The sequence below is a fragment of the Macrobrachium rosenbergii genome, chromosome 23 (assembly GCF_040412425.1).
Source record: "Macrobrachium rosenbergii isolate ZJJX-2024 chromosome 23, ASM4041242v1, whole genome shotgun sequence".
NCBI classification, from domain to species: Eukaryota; Metazoa; Arthropoda; class Malacostraca; order Decapoda; family Palaemonidae; genus Macrobrachium; species Macrobrachium rosenbergii.
Genome location: NC_089763.1, coordinates 10,580,708 through 10,604,151, shown reverse-complemented (window position 1 = coordinate 10,604,151; position 23,444 = coordinate 10,580,708). Strand labels below are relative to the sequence as shown.

Genomic DNA, 23,444 nt, shown 5'->3' with positions numbered 1-23,444 from the left:
TATAAAATACTTATTTTAACTTTTATTTATAGGCAGATCAAACACATGAAAAACAAAAAACTGAAATCTATGGTGAGAGCGCACAGAAGTAGAAGGAACCTCAGCAATAGATGAGCTGTGACGATCCGGACAAAATAATGTGATGTTTCGACTAACACCTCGTTTCACTTAATGGCCATACCTGTAAAGGAAAATTACAAATTTATGAAAAAGGGAACAAAACAGGAGTATCTTACTTTCAACAGTCAAACCTGCAGTGAAGGTGGTAGTGTGTATTAGATCAATAATAGCAATTATACATACAATTATAAAAAGTCTCCATCGGATCAATGATAGTAATTATAGTGAAAAGACATTTATAAAAGCCAGTCTCTATACATCTGACTAGTTCAGATTAACGGCCACCAAATTCAACTCTGAATTCCATATAAACTTTCAAAAAAGTTAAAACTTACTTCTGGAATTCCCATTCTCGGTTATCTAATGGACATACTTGACGTGTCTTCAGCCACCTCGAAATGCAATGAAAGTGAAATGCATGCTGCAAGGAAAATGAGAAAAATTATAAACACCACGAAATGCAATGAAAGTGAAATGCATGCTGCAAGGAAAATGAGAAAAATTATAAACAATATAATAACCATTTTTATTATAATTATTTTTCAGAACATGAACCTTATTCACATGGAACAAGTCCACAGGGGTGGACGAACACTTGCGTCCTGAACATTAGCATCCTGGACATTTAGTGTAAGCCAATTGTGCCCCAAGACATTTGCATCCCAGGTCAAATGCGTCCCTCGATAATTGTGTGCTTAGGGTATTACAGTAGCTAGAAAATTCTGAATTAAACTTTTTCCTAAAATACACTGATAAACTTTAAAGGCTATGAGCCATCCATTTTAATTGGCACTTACCAAAGTTAACTGCATTCCCAAACATTTAACCACTCTATATCCAGTATAAGTAAAAGTAGTTACCATAAAGCATGAAAAACTTTTTAAACCCAGGGAAAATTAACCAAAACACTCATAATTTAGTTCTTCCAATGACTCTGTAGAACAAACATCCAGAATCTAGATTTCATCTCCAAACCCATGGCTAAGTTTCGAAAATCAAACACTGGTGGCAAATATTTGTGGACCAGAATTTCAGCTATCACAATCATAAGAAAAATGCTGATAGAACATAAACGTACTGGAGATGGGTAGAGTCCAGTGAACGGCCCCGTATTCGCGGGGATGCGTACCACACCCCCCCGCGAATAGCTGAAATCCGTGAATACTTAAAACCCCTCTAAAAACACTTAGAACTGCCCATTTTGATAGTTTAAACAAGAAAAACCCTGTAAAAATGCTTATACCTGAGTATTTTAATAGTTTTATCACAAAAAGTGCATCTATTCACAAAAATTATATGAAAATACAGTAATCAGTGAATATTTCTCAGTGGAAAATACCGCGAATGGGCGAATTTTCCGCGAATAATGGCTAGATATGTTCCACAGAGAAACCAGTGAATGCGTGAGTCCGTGAATCATGAGAACGCGAATATAGGGGTTTACTGTAGTCTTGTAAAGCAAGAATTCATACTGTGAATGATTCAGTAACCACACAACAAATGTGCATAACCATTGATCTTCTGCAACTAAAATCAAAGCACATAAGGCTATTTCTCAGTTAAATACTACATAAGTGTCCATATACAAACCAGCAATAATTCTCACTGGAGCAACCATCGCTAACCAAGATGAATTTTCAGTTACACGCATACCTAATTTATCGTCAATGGGAAGAAATGTGTTAATGGAAACAGAAAGCACAAAATACACCTCTAATTTCACAAAAAAGGAAAAAATTTTCTTGCCCTTGATTCTGGTATTGATGACAAGAATAGAATACTTACATGTGCAATGGAAGGTGGCTTGGAAGATTTGATAAGATTTCGTAATTGGGCAGCAGAAGGTACTTTTAAAGTTAGTGCAACAATATACAGTATTATCAGTTGTATCTCATCTGTATCCAAGAGGGTACATTTAGTATTCCCCACATTTTTGCCCTTCTTCCAGAAAAAACAAAAAAATCTGGCTATTCACATATTTTTTTGCAACTAAAACCCCACCATAATCCAAAATCACTATTGACAGACTGAAATAGGAGCTCAAAGAGGTTTTGCAGACATATTTCCACAAGCATCAATAAGCTCATGCCTTTTTCTTTTATCAAAGTCTACTTTCAAGAAAATCTGTGATCTAGGGTTAAGACAGCAATATAGAGAAGATGAAGCGTTCAGTTTAAAGATATGGCATTTTTCTGCTTTATCATTTCTTCCAGTAAGTGATGTTCTTGATGACTTTAATTTTTGTCCAATGATTATGATTTGCCCCAAAACATGACTTACATTGGCCAAGCAAGAGGAAGAAGAGGAATAAGGATGGCAACAAGTTTTTCTGTCGAGTCCTGGAATGTTCAAGAAAAGTTTTAAACCAGTTGCCCAGATCTAACAATAGTTGAGAGGGGTTGCATAATGTTTTTGCAGTCCTCAGTAACCTGCCAACACCCCTCTATTTGGAAATTAATTGATGCATTAAAGGAGGAGGTGGCCTTTGCATTCCAGAAACAAAGTTATTTTAAAACAAGAAATCCTGTGAGACAGAAGAATAAAAATGCAAATAAGCAAATCATGGCACTATTAGAAGGGTATAATCCTGAAGGCAAATAAATTTCTTAAAAGGGGATAGCTCACAACATCCATAACTTCGTTCAGTTGTTGAAAACATATTCTGATTCTTGAAACACATTTTTCAAATATGATAATGTATTTTAGGCAAAAATACAATTTCAAAAAATTTAGATAATCCTTAATTCCTTTATACATTTCAGATATTACCTTAAGTATACAATTATCCAGGGACACAAATGTCTGGTAGGTAAGTGCCCAGGACGCACATGTCCAGGACACAAGTGTCCTAGAACCATTCACAGGGGACAATGACTTGAATTCAGGTTTCCAACAAATATGGTGTTCATTTAAGCTTCAAAATAAAAATGAAGTTTTCATAATAAAACTAATGTTGTAATACTTACCTGAACACCTGAATTCGCCCTTAATCCCACTAGCCGGAACAACTCTCAATTACCAATCCACTACAGTATTGGGAATTTTAACAGCTAGCGTTACCAACGCTGCAGGTAAAATCTTGTCACTTGAGCTACCATAACAAATGGTTGGCAACGCTGACACAGGTGTGCACCGACGCTCTCACTTAAGTCAACTGCTTTATTCAAGGTCAAAATTGATGTGGGGAAAGGAGGGTGGGAATCATTCAGGTGTTCAGGTAAGTATTACAATATTAGTTTTATTATGAAGACTTCATATTGCAATACACTCCCTGAACACCTGAATTCGCCTGATTCACAACTTTTAGAGGAGGAGGGATCAATTTTATTGCACGCCTTTTGACAACCGCAGAGGTGGTAGCTCACCAATCTGCTCTGCATAAAATATCTGTTTAGTCATACACTCACCATATCAGTCAATGCTTTCAGTGAAGAGACATGTTGGAGAGTACTTTGATAGACAGTCAGGTCAGTACTCTTGGTCCGTTGACCTCCCATGTGGCTCTTCAGAACCTCTCATGTATGGAGGAGAATGAGGCAGAGTGCAGAGCTGATGGCCCTCCGGGAGAACCATCTAAGTTTGCACAGTCATAGGGGCAGTCAAGGTTGACATCAAAGCCAAAGGGGCGGTAGTAGAAGGTGAAAAAGTCCAAGATGACCAATCGAGACCGGGAACCAGCAAGTCCAATTCTAAAAGACATTCAACATCGAAGATATCCAGAAAAACCAGGAGAAGAAACTGGTAAATACAATCCAGGTCTTCACCAGAGGTCCAAAATACAAAGAGAAGTTGGGCAATAGGATTAAAACCTTGCACTGCAGAAGGAAACAACCTTCAAGCAGAGCGAACAAAAAGCAATTGACGAAAGTGGGAGTGTCAGCGCACACCTGTGTCAGTGTTGCCAACCGTTTATCATGGTAGCTCAAGTGACAAGATTTTATCTCTAGTGTTGGTAATGCTGGCTGTTAAAATTCCCAATAGTGGATTGGTAACTGAGAGTTGTTTGGGCTAGTGGGATTAAGGGCGAATTCAGGAGTTCAGGGAGTGTGTTGCAGTATCATAACCTACTGCTTTACTAAACCAGGCACTGCTGTACAATGTTTTGAAGGGCAATAAGCTATTTGAAATTCTTGAAGGGAAAGGAATACTTCTGCATATCCCAATTTCCTCACCATCAGGAATATTGGTCTAAGCTGCCACCCTTAAACAATCCAAAGTTCCTTTAGGGTGTGGAATCTATTCTTTACTTTTATCAACAAACTGCAATTCTTAAGAGTACAAGTAACAATAGTTTCAGAAACCAAAAAAATCAGAATGGCATATTCCATAGATGTCAAGACAAAAACCATCGTCATGAACACAATTACAGGGTGTAAAAATGTAGAAATAAGGCAAACCCTGAGTGGCAAGGTCAACAAAGTGACAGAATTGTTACATTTTTGCTGGGCACAAAGTGAAAAATATAAAAAAACCTCAAGTTAAATTCATCATGACAATATCAGTTGGTCTTACCGACATCTGTGAGTACCGAAAGAACCTAAAATCAAAAAGTAAAAGCAGCTGAAATGTATTATGAGCTATTGTATTCATGTGGAGAACATCTATGCATCAATGTTGATCCTCTAACACCATTGGGTGAATTTGCTATAGTGTCAAGCACTGGGATAAGTCCAGCCATTAGTGCTGTAAGACGAGAAAGGAAGGAGTTGGAGTGTTTGGACAGCAAGACTGAAGAAATGCAGCACGAATTAAGGCAAAGTAAATGGCTTAAAAGTGGGTACAGCCAGGGCCAAAACAACCTCTAGTCAAGCCTACAGTGCACTATGTAAGTGCATGGGTGGGTGGGGGGTGGGGGCTGCTCTTCAGTTCTCCTGTATAAACAAAATACCTTATCTAAATTACAGGTCTAAAAGTTCACTACTCAGAAAATCACCCAATGTAACACTCTTATTACAAGAAAACTGGAAATCCCTGTGGTCAAACACGTTTGACAAACATTCACTTACATTACACACCCCCCAGGCAACAGTGCACTCTTCTGATGTAACAGAGGCTTGATTTGCTTGGCATTCGATGCATAAATCCATGATATGATTACGACAAATGGCACAGTTGTCTACGACAATATCTGTAAATATAAATAAAAGATAGTGGAAAGATTAAATTCCACTAGTTTTTGTCTTAAAACTTATTCTCTATACCGCAAGTCACTTAATATAATTATCACTTTTAAAATTAGTCCTTTTTCCTTGTAACAATTAATTACGACAATACATTTAATTTTCTTAATTTATCCATAATCTGTCATAATTGGGCTAAAGCCAATTATTCTGACTTTGCAAGAGGATAATTGTCCTTTACTACTATACAGTAACTGTAAACCAGTCCAATACTCACCCCATGCCCATAAAGCTACTGCATTCCACTGTAAAAAGAGAAAAAATTATTTTATAAATGAACTCAGTTCTTGATTACAATCATGTGCAATGACCATTTCATTAACTTACATCCTGTGTCCAAACTTATCCTCTGTCCATTATACAAGCCTTTTCCACTTGTTCTATTACCTGTGGAATAAAAATATACAGTACAGTATTCCATCAATGTCTGTTCCATATACGAACTTAATATGTCTTGTCGAAGATGGTACCTGTATAATGAAAATCAAATTACTTGTACTTACAAATAAGGTAAGTAAGACAACCACGAAGATACTATAAGTGGAGCCCACTTTTCACAACGTTAACTCTCTTTTTGCTCTAATTTGGAACATGCCAGTAAATGAATACTGTACTGTATAAGGATCTCTCAGTAAAATTAACGAGTATTTATGCAACAAAAACCTTAAAATTCTCCTTGTCTGCAATATCTTACACCTATTAGATTTACTATCCTTCAAGTATTTTTAACTACTTAATACTCATTTCCTCAACACCCTGTATGCAACTCTATTCTTGCATCTGGATTAAAAGAATGGATCTGATATGGTGAGACTTACTCGTGGACTTTCATGTGTCACGGGTGCTTGTTCATCCTTTGATGGATTAAACAACGTCCTGCAAATTTAAACAATGATGACCTCACCAGGGACATAAGCATAAGGAGGTAATGGAAGCCATACTAAAGTAATAAAGATCAGCAATGCCAGTACAGTTCAAAGTAGGTATTCATTTTATATCCCCTTTAGGCAGAATTTGACGTTTTTAATTAAAATTATTGCGGTAGGAAGGCAGGACACTGCATCCCAAGAGAGGTTATGTTACAATGTATCCCTGTAAAGCATCACTGCATATTCCTTTTTTGCCAAATCTTTTTCACCTTATGAGAATAAACACCCTAAACCCTGGTTTCCCATTATAGTTCTCCATAACTGTTGGTGGAGTCTTGGTTAGGAAAAAATTACTGTAAGTTATTACAATGATGACATATATATAGTCTTCTCCTTGTACCATTTGACATGACTGCTCAAATTCACAGCTACATCTACATAATATGAACATAGTTCACAAAACTACATACATATTTTTATAATAAAATTGAGTTTCATATATACTTACCAAGTAACTACTAACTATAACCTCGCACGGCAACCCAAAATTCAAAATATCGCGTTAGTGTTTCTGTTGCATAATGTAGGCGACAGGCCCCGCCCACTGCATGGGTTGCTTGTTAACGACAACAGCCAGCCAGCTCATTCCGTTTTTGCCAATATGTTCATAAGAGGGGAGAAGGGAGGGCTCTGATTCTGTAATTACTTGGTAAGTATATATGAAACTTAATTCTATTACAAAAATGACATTTTTTATAGTGAGATAAAGTTTTCCATATGCTTACCAAGTAATTACTTAGTTAACGATTATGCCCACACGGCATCGTAAGTTCAAAATTCATGGTAATGCGTCAGTTGCAAAGCAGGGGGTGACAGACCCTGTCCACTGCAACAGGAGCATGGAAGCGCCTCGCAGCCAAAAGCGTCATTCTATTTTATTGCCGCAAAGTCCATAAAAAAAAAAAGGGGAGGAGGGAGGGCTCCGATTCAGTATTACTTGGTAAGTATATAGTCCATTCAGCACTTATTTCTAGGTAATTCCGTTGCTAGATACCAGAGAAAGCTAAATGAAATGCTGGGTTACTACCCCAGAGCGAGCTCCACTAGATGGAGTATGTATGGAAAAGGGTGAACTACAAAAACACAGAACCTTATCATAGAGATTCCCAATGTCAAAAAGTCCCAACGAGAGAGGTGCCGATACAAGCCCATGCACTACTGCGGACTGTATACAAGGCAACACTAGCCACATTCCATGTTAGCACCCACCTCACTAGAATGAAGTTTATCAGGGAGGGAGAGAATGAAAAACAGGGTGGGTCACGGGTGATACACAGGCCCCTCTCCAGAAATAGATTTTTCCTTTGTCAAAATCCTTTTTCTGGATGGAGGGTCCCGATGTCAGAAATAGTAACAGAGAAATAAACATCATTCTTATGCTATTAAAGACTTAAATAGAAGCGTTGAAAACTAGGAGAATTCTACCCTGAACATAAGTAAGGTCCTCTAAGTTCATGTAATGAAAATAATGTATAAGTGGTCACCGTCTAAAATTCAGGTAGTCTTGTACTTTCCTGGGCCTGGAAGTAGGTCTGTTTGCAACCCAATTCAGCCACAAACTATCAAGCTGTCCCGTCTGGTATAAACTCAGCCTCGTCAGCCCCCTCAAACTCTGATGTCCTGGCTTTGTGGTCTTTGTGAATCTTACAGTTTAGGAGAAACTGATATTGGTCCTGTTATTACTGTTTTCCTGAAATCAGTTAAGGGATCCTACTCTACTGCAGTATGGTTCTGCAGTTAAGTAACTAGCACTCTTCACATAGTTTTGAAGCTACAGTACTGATCGGCCGCATTGGCCTCGAGGAAAGTGTTTTGTTGGAACCAGACTCACAGGCCCTTAACTTTCATCCCTAAGGTCTGCGTTAGTCTAAGAACAGTACTCCGTCCATTCGGTTTCCTGGTCTTTGAGTAATGTATCGGAGTTCTCAACCAACAATCATCTTGTTCTTATCTTTCCTTGTTAAGAAGTCCCAAAAATTTTTAATCAGCTTAGCTTCTAGTGTTAGTTTTCCTGTACTGTCTGCCCTGTCTGTTGGAACCAATCAGTTTGGTTTGTCTGGCGGAACCAATCAGTTTGGTTTCCCCTCATCAGGGGTAGTGTTGTGAATTCTCACCCTAACTTTCTATCTACAATTGAAGGTCCTCATTTTGGTGGTCACCTTGAAAGTACTCCCCCTTTTACAAAGGTCTGTTTCTGTGTCAGTTTTCTCCTTGCAGGCTTTTTAGACAGGACCTCACAATTTTGTCAGGTCCTCTCCTTTAAGCTGGGGGGGCACTGTCATTGGGTCTGCTATTAGGCAGGAAGTATTTTCTTAATACAAGCCTATTCAGGTGCTATATTCTAAGCTCATGATCTTAGGCGGTGACCACTTACATTATTTTCATTACATGAACTTAGAGGACCTTACTTATGTTCAGGGTAGAATTCTCCTAGTTTTCAACGTTTCTATTTAAGTCTTTAATAGCATAAGAATGATGTTTATTTCTCTGTTACTATTTCACGGGTGACACAGGACCTGATCAGAAAAAGGATTTTGACAAAGGAAAAATCTATTTCTGGAGGGCCCATTGTCACCAATGACCCACCCTTTTTCCATTCTCTCCCTCCTTGATAAACTTCATTCTAGTGAGGTGGGTGCTAACATGGAATGCGGCTAGTGTTGCCTTGTATACAGTCCTTGAGTAGTGCATGGGCTTGTATCGGCACCTCTCTCGTTGGGACTTTTGACATTGGGAATCTCTATAGGAAAGGTTCTGTGTTTTTGTAGTTCACCCTTTTTGCGACTCCATCTAGTGGAGCTCGCTCTGGGGTAGTAACTCCAGCATTTCATTTAGCTTTCTCTGGTATCTAGCAACGGAATTACCTAGAAATAAGTGCTGAATGGACTATTTCACCGGGTGACACGGGGCCCTCTCCAGAAATAGATTTTCCTTTGTCAAAATCCTTTTTTTATATAAGTTACCAAGTAATTACTTAGCTGAATCCCACATTGATAGGGGGTTGGGACTTCATGAGCTCTAACTTTGATCAAAGGAAGTGTCTTCCTGAATCTGGGAATGCGCTTCGGAGATCAGGTCTCTAATAACGATAGGGCATTCCTTGAAAGCAGACGAGAGGGATTCTTGACAGAACACCAGAGGTTACTAGCAGGTCTTCTGATCTTCCCGGTCCTATGCAGATAGCACCTCAGGGCTCTGACTGGGCAAAGAACCTATCCTCTTCATCTGGGCCTAAGATTTCCATTAAAACCACAGTTTTTTTTAAGTAAATTGTATTTTTCCTAACTATACAAACCTGAGGTCCTTTACATTAGGAAATACTTTCAGCAAAGCTGGAAGTGGCCATTAACTACTGTCTGGTAGGCGAGAGTCCCGCCTGCCTGGATGTAAACATTCCAATTTGCCTTTTTGTATGGTTAGGAAAAATACAATTTACTTTAAATAACTGTGATTTGTTCTGACAATATACAAACTGTCGGTCATTTACAATAGGAGGACTCACTGGTTGGAGGGAGGAATCTGAGTGAGTCACTATGAACTGACTGGAGTTCGCTAAACCTTGTGTTAAATTACTGGTTGATAGAGCGAGGAACGGAATAACCTGCCTCTGAAAAAGTGATCGGGTTGTAGGAAACACGAGATCAATTGTCAAACTTCTGGGCTTTTTCATATGAATGAGGAAGACGTCATTTCATACAAAATAGGCTAGGATGAACCATAAAAAGTCGGCGGCAGTAAGGCAAATACAAGTATCGGGTTTGTCTTATTGTCATGGTCTCCTTCCTCCCCTTGCTAGAGGAAGGAGTGGGTTTGCTTCTATGATCCTGAAAGGAAATAGAACAGAAGCTCAGAGTGTACGCTTACCTGCACTGACCGCCAGATCCTGTATGTAACATCACGTCAGCTCTCTGCTTGCAGGAAGGGAGCTGGGGGAAGAGAAGAAGGGGAGGCCAGTCACTCCCACACTCATTCTCACATCCACAACTGCACATCTTAGGTGAGATGCAACCCTGTCCTGTTACAGGAGCCGGATAAGCTGCACAACTTGTTGAGCAGCCACCATAGGTCCCTGGGAAAAGGTGTTCAAGGACTTGTGAGCAATATCCCAAAAGTAGAAAGAAGTGAAAGTGGTCTGTTGAGATCACACTGCTTTCAACGGTACCGCATCGGATGCGAATGCATTTTTGTCGAAGGACTAGATGCAGAAGCCAGGAAGCGAGCGGACAGAATGCGAACAGACATCAAGTCGAAGCGGACAAAATGCCGAATATTGCTAAGACCAAAGAAAGATAAATATAAGCAAAAATAATGATAGTTAAGATTTTTTCTTCAATGAAGTTTGACTTTTCAGTAATTTGATAATTACTATTTAACTGCTAGTTTCATTAACAGTTACCTAGTTTACTAATACTGCTTTGTATTTACATTTTTTCTATATTCAAATTTGACTATGGAATTTATTTTTTGCGAGTTCAACTATGGAATTCACTACGACAGGATGTGGTGGCGAAAATTGCTTCATAATGGATATTCATCGTTGTCGATAAAACTGTTAAAGAAACTACTTACTGGAGATGTGAGCGCTGAAAAGTGTGCAATGGTAGAATTAGAACGATCAGTGATACCGAACATGGACAAGCTCAGATCATTCACATCCTACCCGACGGTGCTCATAATACCATTTTAAAAGCTTTGGATAAAAATGAAGACTACAGCAGAACAAACAGAAGAGGTAACAAGCCGTGTAATAAATAATGTCTTGGAAGAACTGCTGCTCAGCATTGCTGGTTCAATGCCTAAAGAAAAACACTTACAAGAATGGTAGGCGAGCAAGAAAGAATGAAGAAAGTGAAGACTTGGACATGACAATCCGTGGCGAGAATTTTCGTCTTTATGAAACCACCTGTTACAATTTTATCGACAGAAAATAACTTGAAATTATTATCTAAAAAACAAGCATGGTTTGCCGATGGCACATTTGACTCCGCTCCTTTAGGCAAACAGCTTTATACCATACATGCCATTGTTTTAAAAAGTAAAACCTTGCCATTGGTGTATTGTATTGCCAGTAACAAAGAAGAAAAAAACATATGACGAAATTTTTGGATTTTTAAAAAGCGGAGGTGTTCAGGAGCCTGATTCAATAACTGTTGATTTTGAAAGAGCAACAATAAATAGCATTAAAAAGAACTTTCCTAATACATCTATATCAGGTTGTTTCTTTCATTTCAGCCAATGTTTATGGCGGAATATCCAGTCTTGTGGTCTACAGCAGTGGTATGCTGAAACCAGTAATGCTTTTTCATCAAGCAGTTACAAGCAATTGCTTTTCGTCCCACCTGCAGATGTACATGATTTATTTGTGAATTGGTGAATTCCTTAGATGCTGAAACTGATGAATTACTAAGTGATTTTTTTGGTCCAGGTTTTACTTGAAAGTGCGTGGTTAGGGATAATCCAGCGAGGTCGAAGGAGGAAACCATTGTTTGATGTTGATTTGTGGTCTGTTCACACTAGAGTTAATGATAATTTACGAGAACAAACAATTCCCTTGAAGGCTGGCATCAGGCTTTAAAAGAGAATTAATGTAACCCATCCAACACTCACCAAATTACTAAAGGTTATCAGAAATGAACAAGCATGTAATGAAATTCTAATTGAGCAGGCTTCTGCAGGGATTGATATATCACGACCTAACAAGAAATACAATGCCATTAACATGATAGAATAAAATCCATATTTTGTTCTTATGATAAGGACGAAGGAGTAGCGTTTCTGCGATCTCTGACTCACAATTTTTTAAATATTCTTTATTTTCTTTTTGTATTATACTATGTCGTTTTTCAACTATTTTTTACCCATCAACACATTTCTCTTTTGCAGTATATTGTAACATATTGTAGAAATGAAATATTTATCAAGCATTTTTACTTTTAAAAACATTGTCGAAATAAAATAATTATCAAGCATTTTACTTTTATTTTGCTCCTTTTCTCTTTTATATGTGTTCTGAAATTTTCAAAACAAACAAAGAAAAAGCCTTCTTATCGATTTTCTAACGACTGAAAAAAACTATTATTGTTTTTTTTTCTTATAGTCAAATTTGAATAAAGAAAAAAATATTCGCATTTTGTCCGTTCGACTTAATGTCTGTTAGGCATTGTGTCTGTTGGCATTATATCTGTTGGCTTTCTGTCCGTTCGCTTTCTGTCCGTTCGCTTCCTGGCTTCTGCTTCTTGTCCTTCGACAAAAATACATTCGGCATCCCGTCCGTGCACGGCTTTCAACACCTAAGGAACCTACAGGTTCTTCCGGAATGTGAGGGTCAGACCAATGCTCCAGACTTAGTGAGCTCTCCTAATTATCTCATGAAGCCAGAAAAAAATCGTGTTCTTGGATACCCCTCACTTGGTCGAGCCAGCACAAAAGAAGAGTCGTCGACACTCAGACTGGAGATGGCGAGTTCTCTTCAGACAGCGCCGCAGCACTCTAGCAGGACACAGTAGAATCTCGTCTGGGTCATTACCAACAAAGTCCTCTAGGGAGGGGATCATGAAGGACTCCAATCTAGTGTTAGGGACCGATGGGTTCTGAGTCTTCGCTACGAAGTCCAGGACGAAATTGAGTGTAAATGATCCCCATCCCCTCGAGCATTTAAACATTAAAGGAAAGTCCATGAAGTTCTCCTACTCTCTTCGCCGATGCCAGAGGAAACAGGAAGACTGTCTTGAGGGTCAGATCCCTGTCTGATGACCCTCATAAAGGCTCATATGGTGTGCAAGAGTCAGACTCCTTAGAACGAGAGTCACGTCCCATGCAGGGGCCCTGAGGTCCCTGAGTGGGCAAGACCTCTTGAAGCTTCTCATCAGCAGAAAAATCTCAACAGGAGAGAAGATATCTACCCCTTTCAGCTGCAAGACTAGGCTGAGTGCTGCTCTGTAGTCTTTGATGACTGAAATGGGGAGAAGCTTCTCTTCTCTCGGTGAAGAAAGACAAGAAAGTCCGCGACCTGCTGAATAGTAACCCCGACAGGAGAGATACCCCAACTATGACACCAACCACAGAAGACGGCCCACTTTCCCTGGTATACTGCTGCAGAGGACCGTCTGAGGTGTCCAGCCATCTCCGTTGCTGCATGATGTGAAAAGCCTCTTGCTTGTACAAGATGCTGGATAACCACCAGCTGTGAAGACACAGGGACTGCACTGCCTGTTGGTACCGCTCTACGTGGGGTTGACACAGCAGGTTGGGCCAGGGAGGAATCTCTGTGTCTCGAGAGAAGAGGTAGCAGGTCGGGACACCAACATCCTGGGGCCATTTGGGAGCCACCAAAATCATCCTGAGATTTGGGGTGATCATCACTTGGCTGATCACCCTGCGAATCAGACAAAATGGAGGAAAGGCGTAGACGCCAAAGTTGTCCCACGGGTGTTGGAATGCAACCTCTGCAGTGGCCCATGGGTCAGACACGACCGAACAGAAGACCTGAGGTTTTCTGTTGTGCCGGGTGGCGAACAGATTTATGACTGGACACCCCTACAGATCGAACAACCTCTCCGTTGTGTCTAGGTGAAGTGACCACTCTGTCCCTATCACCTGATTCTGGTGGCTGAGCTGTCCCTATCACCTGATTCTGGTGGCTGAGCTTGTCTGCCACTACATTCCTCTTGCCTGCAATGTACCTGGCTGACAGCTCTACCAAGTGGGCCAGAGCCCACTTGTGCACCTGCATTGTCAACTGATGAAGCTCAAGGGACACCAGGCTCCCTTGCTTGTTGACGTATGCCACTACCGTGGTGTTGTCACTCATCAACACCACGGAGTGTAATATCACTCGTTCCTGAAACTCTTGGAGGGCCAGGAAGGCTGCCTCGAGTTCCAGGATGTTGATGTGAAGGTGCTTGTCGTCTCGATGCCACACTCCCAAAGTCAGCAACTCCTCCAGGTGTGCACCCCATCCCTCGGTCAATGAGTCTGAGAACAGAAGCATGTTGGGAGGGGGAGTATGCAGGCAAACTACTTTAAGAGGTTCCTGTCGTCCATCCACCAGTCTAGGTCCTCTCTCACCTCCTCCGAAAGAGGGATGACAAAGGACTGGGGATCTCAAGACTGGGACCAGTACTCCTTCACATGAGGGACCTGCTTCTCCAAAGATGACAGGTGACCGATTACGACTTGCGATTGTCGAGCTGGCTGCTCCTGTTGAGACAAGAACAGCTGTGCTACATTCCTGAACCTGCTGATGCGAGAGTCCGAGGGGGAGACTTGCTGCTACTGTATCTATCAGCAAGCCCGGGTACTTTATCCTCTGCTTGGGGGTGAGATCTGACTTCTCGAGATTTACTACGATCCCTAGATCGTGGCAAAACTCGAGGAGCTAATCCCTGTCCTGAAGCAACTGCGAGCGGGAGCTCGCCAGGACCAGCTAATCATCGAGATACCTCAATAGAAGTATCCTGTGCGAATAGGTCCAAGCTGACAATAAGGTGAACACTCGCGTGAACACATGGGGAGCGGTCGTGAGCCCGAAACAGAGTGCCCCGAATTGGAGCATCGTATCTCCGAGGATAAAGCGACGGTACTTGCGGGAGGACGGATGGATGGGTATTTGAAAATACGCATCCTTCAGATCCGTCGTAAGCATGAAGTCCTTCTCCCTGATGGAGGAGAGCACGGAATGAGCCGTCTCCATCGTGAACCGAGTCTGGCGAACGAGTCGGTTCAGGGGAGAGAGGTTTATGACCAGTCTCCAGCTCCCCAAAGCTTTCTCCACGAGAAAGACATGGCTATAAAAGCCTAGGGACCGATCCGACACGACTTCCACCAGGAACGTAGGTATGGAGATGGACCAACTCTCGGGACCAGAGAGTTGGTGAGGGATGGCTGAGACTTGAAGGGGAGTATATATCCCTCCCTAAGGACATCCATTACCCAGGTCTCAGCTCCGTATTGTTGCCAAGTTGCCCAATGGCAGCAGCTGGAGGGGAACGCCGCCCCTAGTGTTTCCCCTTCTTCTTCTTTGCCTTGCTCCCTTTACCGAACTGGAAAGAGGGCTGAAAGGGGCACGACTACCCGCCCTTCACAGTAGAAGAAGAAGGCTGGGTGTCCCCACAGGAACCCTTCAAAGCCTGGGGTTTCTTAGGGGCCAAAGAAGTGCTAGCTTGGCCCGAAGGCCGAGCCACAGTGGAGAGCAAAGACCCAATAGTCTTGGCCACTGCCTGGTGGACATGGAGGTCACTGTCTTCAGCACTATGTTTGCCCACTGCAGCATCTACCAGCTCTCTGGGGAAGAAAGAGGCAGAACCCAGCAACAGTCTGTTCCGTAGGGTCATTGCTGACTCAGGGACCAACAGACCTGTTGAAGTGAGAAAGGGCGGCATCTCTTCTCTTAAGCACCAGGTTCGCCCACAGGTTTGCCATCTGGTGGGAAAGGCAGGAGATGACCCTACCTCCAGACTGGCACAGCCTCCTAAAAGCAGAGTCCTCCCCAAGCACGATAGGACCCGAGGTGGCAGCCACCTTGGATACTATGAAAGACCACAGATCCAGCTAGGAGACTGCCTGGAGAGCTGCCATAGCGGTGGCTTCCACGGTTGCTGCTTCTTGCTGCAAGAGGGAGATTCCTTCCACAGTAAGCTGCTGCAGCGAGAGACCCAGGCCTAGACACACCAGGTCTGGGTCAAAATGCTTAACTGGCAATGCCCTCTCCGAGGGCGTATAAAAGTGCTTCTGTCGAGGCAGAGGAGGAGGAAGCAGTTTGTCTGAGCAGTTCGAACGAAGTGAATTATCTCGCCCAGAAACTAGATTATTCAATTGATCGACAACCCCCTTGGCAAGTGTGGACCATGGCAGCACCATCAAAACCTTGGGTTCCTTTTTCGGACCCCAGAAGGATTCGAGACGCAAAGAATGATCCACAGATGAGGCCGTGGTCCGTTCCCCAAGGTCGTAGTGCTGACGAATCAGCAGTGACCTCAGCAAAAGTCCTCTGTATTTCAGGGGTGTCTGCATCCTGGGGGAGAGGACCCTCGGGTCCTTCCAGGGTGCAGTCCTCCCAATCTACTCTCTCGGCAGGAGGGAGAACCTCGGCAGACCCCTTTGATCCTTCCTGCACTACACGAGTGTATGACCTATAGTCAAACTCAGCCTTTTTGGCCACTAAGGCGGTGGCCGCGTTAAGCCGGGGATTTCCGCAAAAATGCCACAATTCTCTAAATACGCCACGACAGTGATGGCAAAATGTCTCTTGATATTTTTTGTACTCACTAAATATAAGGTACTTACTCTGTTTTATAATAAAACTTCATATGTTTAAGAATGACTAAGTTTTTGCTGGGGAAACTAAAATTATTAAAAATGTTTTCCTGAGATTTGACAACACCACTGTTCTGGGTCAGTGTGCCATTGCCACCTCAGCCCGACAAGGTCATTCCGTGTCACTAACCCACCATGGAAACATCTACTTCTCGCTGACCCCGCCTGCACAGTCAAGTGAAGGAAATAATCTACAATGTCAATCGGTACTTTTTAGATGAAAAGGCCAACGGTGCACCTTTGTTACCAACCACTCAAGCCCTTGCTCGAACAGCCAAAGCCACCAAAGTAAGCGAAAGGACAGTTAGAAGGATTTACTCCAAAGCAAATCAAGAATGGTGGTCAGAGGCTGAACACAAGAAACCTATCTTCCATTCACCGACAAAAACTCAGCCTACAACAGTTACTTAATTTTGATGACTTTGACAAGTGTGTCCTGAGAAGAACTGTACTGAATTTTACGAAAGAAATGAAATCCCTACACTCTACAAAGTCACGGAAGAGCTAAGAGATAAAATATCTTACAATGGTAGCACTGAGTCACTTGAAAAGTTCTGTTGCAGATTGGCTTCCGATTTTCGCAAGTTGATGGCCGCAAGTTCCTTATGGAACAAGTGATGTTGCTGTTGCTCGCCGACGAAATTTTTGAGAGAGATGCAGCAAGTCAGATAGTCCTTGAAAACTTCGTTTTCCTTGACGAAACTTGGGTCACCCAGAATTACACTGTTGCAAAGTGTTGGACTGACATGGCCTCCAGACAAGCAACAGGAGTAAAGCCGCCACCGGAAAAGGAAATCGCCTCGTCATTCTTCATGCAGGAACTAAAGAGGGCTTTGTCAAGAATGCTGAACTATTTTTTCAAGCAAAAAATGATGGTGATTATCACAATCAGATGAATGCTGCAGTTTTCGAAAGCAATGGTTTAAGACTCAGTTGTTGCCCAACATCCCCAAAAAGTCTGTAATTGTGATGGACAATGCATCCTACCACTCGACGGTGCTTGAAAAAAACCCAACATCATCTTGAAGAAAGGAAGCAATAAAGGACTGGTTGATAAAGAACGGTGCACATCCACGTGACGACATGCTGAAAGTGGAGCTCTATGACCTCGCCAAAAAAATGTGTAATGAAAAGAAAACTTACGTGATTGACACACTTGCCTCAGAAGCAGGACATAAAGTTGTACGACTCCCGCCATACCATTGTCAGTACAACCCAATAAGAGCTTATATGGGCTCAGGTAAAAACTTACATTTCCAAGAAAAACACATTCAAAGTTGCTGAACTTAAGCATTTGGTCAAAGAAGCTTTAAGCACTGTGACAGCGGAAAACTGGAAGCAGGCAATAAAACACACGGAGAAGCTTCAGGAACAAGATGCAAAACAAGATGTAGCGGTTGAGAGATTTATCGAGTCATTCGTCATCAACATCAAGGACAGCTCAGACGAGGAATCTTCTAATTAAACACCATAGAGAGGATTAGGGCTACTGGGGAAACCTCTATAAAAAAATGCACCTAGACTTTTACCTCCATGGTGGTGTCGAAAAAAAGTCAAAATGAGGGCAAAGATAAGTCTGAGAGAGAGAGAGAGAGAGAGAGAGAGAGAGATAGGTGTGGCAGAAGTACCTACCTGGGGAGACGTGGCAACGGTGCGGAAAATCCGGGGTAAACAAGGCCAACGCCTTAGCGGACTAAAAGGCTGAGTTTGACTATAGTCAATCCGAGGACCAAGCCAGGAACATATGCCCTCATAGTTGAACTCTGGGTAGACGACTCTCCAGAGCTCCTCCTGCCTGACCTGCCCCTCCCAGGAAAACCCCAGGAGGTTGGGGGGACAGGCGAGGAGGGTTGGACACCCCCGCCGGTCCTGCTGGCTGAACCAGCAGGAGGAGCGGGCTGGGAGTAGTCATCAACCTGCGGTGACGACAGCAACCAGGGTCCTGGAGAACGCTTTCTCCTCGGTGAAGTGTTGTCCCGAGGAGATTGTAGTGGTTCATGCGAGCCAAGCTGAGCGCTCAACTTGACTGAGCTGGGCCGATCATGTGATTGTGATTGTGACTGGGGACTGGGTGGAGTCGAACACACAGCTGGCTGGCGAGAACTTGCGCTGTCCTCTTGATGGGCCCCAGTCTTCCTCAAGGCCGGAGCCTCTCGAGAAGACTATACAGGGGACCTCATCTCAGTCTCCCCAGATGCTCGGACTCTAGAGGCCGAAGCATCTACCTGGGAACCTTGCTTGGCACTAGAGGAAAAGCCAACAGGCAAAGCCAAGACACCTGCACGCCTTGGCTCTTTCTCCCGTCCTGTGCCCAAATCGGTAAAGTGAGCGGACTCTCCAGTACCGGTTCGGGATACCCAAGTCTCATTAGAGACCTGGGTACTTGGAGCAGCTCGCAAATGAGCGTCTGACACACTGCCAGCCTTTGAAGCAGACTTCTTAGGTGCGACAACAGGTGTTCAATCCAAGGTTTGCACACCAGCGGCTCCCAAAACACTAAACCCAAGGGTCAACGACTTGGTTCCCTGACCTGAAGGTCAGGAAGAACCGAAGAGAGATCCCACTGCTTCCCCTTTGGAGGGAGGCAGTCCCTTAGAAGTCCCAGAATGGGTCAAGTTCCCCATCCAGGAGGGAGCAGCATAAGTCACAGGAGCAGCCAGGGTGGCCAGGGTAGTGGGAGTGATTTGGGCAGCAGAGACACCAACGGAGGAGACCAGAGGACTGGGCCAGCCAGTACAGCCTGGGAGCCAGGGAAGCCAGGAGCAGTGACTGGGGTGACCAGAACAGCCTGGGTAGGTGGAGAAGCCAGGACAGGCCAAGAGCCAGATAAGCCAGGAGCCAGGACTGGGGTGACCGGGATAGCTGGGGCAGGTGGAGAAGCCAGGAAAGCCCGGGAGCCAGCAACACCAGAAACAGCAGGAGCGGGGACCATAATATGGGGCACGGATGAAGTCACCATCATGGAGGGTCCTGGCTGGGACAGCAGGGCAAGGAAGCCAGGCGGGAGCAGCACTGCGTGATGGGATGCCGGCGCAGCAGTCACCTGGGTAACCAGGTGAGAAGAGACAGTCACCGCCATCTTAGCAAAAGCAGTCATTGTAACGGAGCTGGTTGTAGCAGTAGCCACGGTGTGGGTCACTACCAGGGCGCCAGAAAAATGAGCCAGGAGACCCTCCAGTGATGGTATGCCAGCAAGGCCCAGGTGAAGCCAGGTTGAAGCAAGATTTGGAGCCTGCCCCCCCACCGTGAGAAGCCTCGACCACCATACCTGAAGACAAAGTCAGGTTGGGGGAGGGAGACTCCACTTGCTCCGGGGGAAAAAATTTCCCCCCCTGAAGCAAGGAGAGGCCCCCAATTAGAGGGCGTCCTGATCGTTCCCTCTCCCATGTCATTCCATGCCCAACGAAGCGAGCAAAGAAGATGAAGGGGAGTCCTCTCCAGAAGGAAGGGGAAGCTTACTGGGAGAGAGAAATGATCCTGAAGGGTTAGCTACCAAGGGAGTCATTGGGGGCATGTAACCCTCAGATGATGCCTTGGGAGGCTTCCTCTGGTACTGTTTCCTCCCTTTCAAACCTCGCCCACTGCTCAGCCAACCAGGAGCAACACTCAGCACAAGAAGAATAACGGGAACACACACGCCCCTGCAAGAAGAGCAAAGGGTGTGCAGGTCCACATCAACTTTAGATTGAAAACTTAAATTTCTTCCCCCCAACACCAGGACACACAACTTGGGGGAGGCGGGCTTACGAGGTTTATTTCCTTCATGAGCTTTCATGATAAAGAAATGAATACACAATGCACACAACAAACAGAAAAGATCCCACCAGGAAAACAGCTCAACGGGAAGTTCGGGCAGAGAGCGAAGAAACACATCTGTACCACACAACGGCCGAAAGCAAATTGGAATGTTGACATCTGGGCAGGCGGGATTCCCACCTACTGGACGGTAGTTAACTGCCTAACCACTTTCTTCAAAAGTTCAACGGCCATTTCCAGCCCTGCTGAAAGTAACTCCTAATGTATGGACCGATGGTTTGTATATCGTGTCGGAACAACTAGGCTAACCTTATAGCCTAGGGTAGACTCAAGGATAGGCTAGCCAGATTTTCTACATATCAGGGGTAGTGTAGTGTTAATTTTTGGTTTAATTTTACTTCCAGCATTTCTTGATGTTGGAATTTTTAACATTAAATGAGATCCATGCTCAAATCTATTGCAAATCTACCATTACCAAGATATTTAATGATGAATGTTGTTACCTGCTTTTATTCATTTTAAGTTGTTTGTTTACATTAACACTCAAGGAAGTGGAGCTCCCCACCAGATTTTGTCTGTTCAACTGCATCATAAGTTAGGACTTTTATGTGTCTGAAACGTCTCCTGTTTTTTTACCCAGAAATGACGGTATGTGGGATATGCCAGAAGTGGATTGGTTCTTTTGTTTAGAATATCACAATTAGATGGGATTTTGAAAATCAGGAGCCACTTTGACAAACTAGCTTCTGTTCATTTGGTGCAATTTTGTGTAATTTTTCCCTTGTCACGTTTTTTTCAACATTTCTGATATTTAATTTTGCAAACAAATGGGTAGGCTAATTTAAAGATATTGGAACCACTTAGGCTATATCCTACAGTTATGGGCAACCAATATGGAGAACATTATTTTTTAAGAGAGACTAATATGAAATCACACTTTTTGAGAGTAAATTGTATTTTTCCCGACTATACAAACCTGAGGTTCCTTACATTAGGAATTACTTACAGCAAAGTTTGACAAGGCTGTTAAACTTTGAAACAAGGTGGTGAGGCAGTAACTACTGACAGGTAGGCGGGGAATACCCGCCTGCCCGGACATAAACATTCCAGTTTGCCTTTTGGTCCAGGTTCAGATTGAGAGGTGGCATGAGGCGGGCATAAAATGTAATGTAAAGGACTTCAGGTTTGTATAGTTAGAAAGAATACAGTTTACTTTTAAAAACTGTGAATTGTTCCGACATGATATACAAACCATCGGTCCTTTACATTAGGAAGACTCACTAGTTGGAGGGAGGAATCTGAGGGAGTTTCCTGAACTGACTGGAGTTCTGCACACCCGGGCTACTCCTCCTGGTCAAAAGAGCGGAGGAGTACCGTGCCTCTGACATATTGATCGGGGTGTAGGAACTGCAAGATCAAATGTCAGATACTGGACCTTTTCGCATGAGTGAGGAAACGTAACTCATACGAAATAGGCTGGGAAGAATCTTAGAGTCCTAGGCAGTGAGGAAAAAAGTTCCAAGGGTCTGTGGGCAAGACAAAGAGGAAGACAAGAGCGTGGTCTGTGAGACCACATCATGCTTCCAGACTGACAGAAACTTCCGGAGTGTGAGGGATGGACCTAGGCATTGACTTCATGAGCTCTCAGGTGGAAAGTACCAGTATCATCATTGCCAGCTGCCAAGTACCTCCTTTGATCGCTTCACCAAGCCAGGAGAAAGATGTCCTCAGACACTTCTTCCTTGGGAGAGATAGTACTAGCGAAAATGTTGACGACATCCAGGTTAGGAATGTTGAGCCTTTGGAACGTACCACAGCTCCCTAATAGGACAGGGTAACGACTGATCTGGATCATCGATACAAAGTCCAAGGAGGAGGGGAACAAGAAGGACTCGAACCCGACAATAGTTGCTGATGGATTCGGAGTCCACTTACGACATCCAAGGAGTCGAGGTATTGATCCCCTTCACCTGTTCTTACATCTACGCCAAGGCAGGGGAAGATGAGAGATGGTCCTAAGAGGGCACATCTCTGTCCAAAGACTCTCGTAAGGGCGCATGCAGAGCACAGGACAGGAACCCTAAACGAGAGTCACATGACACCCAGGGAACAGTTCCCTGGGACAGCAAGACTGAAGAAGCTTCTCATCCATAATTAAATCTCGATTGAGGAGAAGAAGGGTACTACTACTCCTCATTTCATCCAGGCACCTGCAGTAGGACCATTTCATCCAGGCATCTGCAGTAGGAGAACTTCTACCCGGTTGATACTTCTTTCTCTCTTCCCTTCCACCCTCCTCCCTTAAGGAAAAGAGGGTGGAAAGAGACAGTTATGTGCACTTTCCCAGAAGGGAAGAAGAGGGCTATGTGTTGTACTTCGAGACAATCAGGGAATCAACAGCAAAAGTACGCCAGGCAGCCAAACTCCAAAGAAAAGACAAATTCGTCGGAGCTCTCTCTGTCCATCTCACGCCTTTTGAAATCAACCGAGAGGAAAAGAGAACAGGTGAGCGGAAAGGGTGCCTCTACCTGTCTTGCCAATAAGACCAGCAGGAGAGGTGGACCGTGAGCGATAATCAACCGAAGGAGACTACTGCCACATGGGGGAAGAAGAGCACTTGTGCTGTGGCCAAGGGCTTTCCTGGAAAGAGCAGAGAGTTCACTCGAACAGTGCCGAGAACCCAACTTGGAAAAACCGAGCTGATCATGTGAACGCAATCCAGACTGGGTAGTAAGCGGTGGACTGGGAAGCAAGCAGGGTGAGCCGAGCTGAGCCAGTCTCGCGAACGCAACCAGGGCTGGGCGGGGCGAGCAAGCCAAGCGAGCTGAGTCGATCGCAATCGGAACTGGACAGGGCGGAACTCGTCTGCCGTGAACTAGCGCTAATTTCCTGAACTCTAAACTCCTTCGAGGGTGATGCCCCTTGAGAAGAAGGTTTAAAGGGGAATTCTGTGTCTGCTATCCTGCATGGTTGAACCTTAAGGTTCATGACACAAGGATGAAACCCGGCCAAACAACTGAAGCAGCTGGCGGGCAGTATCAAGACACATGGCGTCTCAGCACTTTCTCCTCATCCTGTGCCTCTCGCCAGGAGAGAGCTAGTGATTCACAGAATTCGAGCGACCAACGAGACTCCCAAATATTGG

General features: G+C 43.6%; 1 protein-coding gene across 1 annotated transcript in view; it reads right to left on the bottom strand.

Moving 5' to 3' along the window:
* Positions 1 to 23,444, bottom strand: part of Roc1a (Regulator of cullins 1a) — a 28,554-nt gene continuing 5,110 nt past the window's right edge. The window contains exons 2-5 of the mRNA XM_067125226.1: positions 5,518 to 5,545; positions 5,127 to 5,248; positions 456 to 541; positions 1 to 181 (exon numbers count right to left, since the gene is read on the bottom strand). Of these exons, the coding sequence (XP_066981327.1) occupies positions 169 to 181; positions 456 to 541; positions 5,127 to 5,248; positions 5,518 to 5,545 (249 nt within the window). The 3' untranslated portion in view covers positions 1 to 168. The remainder of the gene's footprint in view (positions 182 to 455; positions 542 to 5,126; positions 5,249 to 5,517; positions 5,546 to 23,444) is intronic.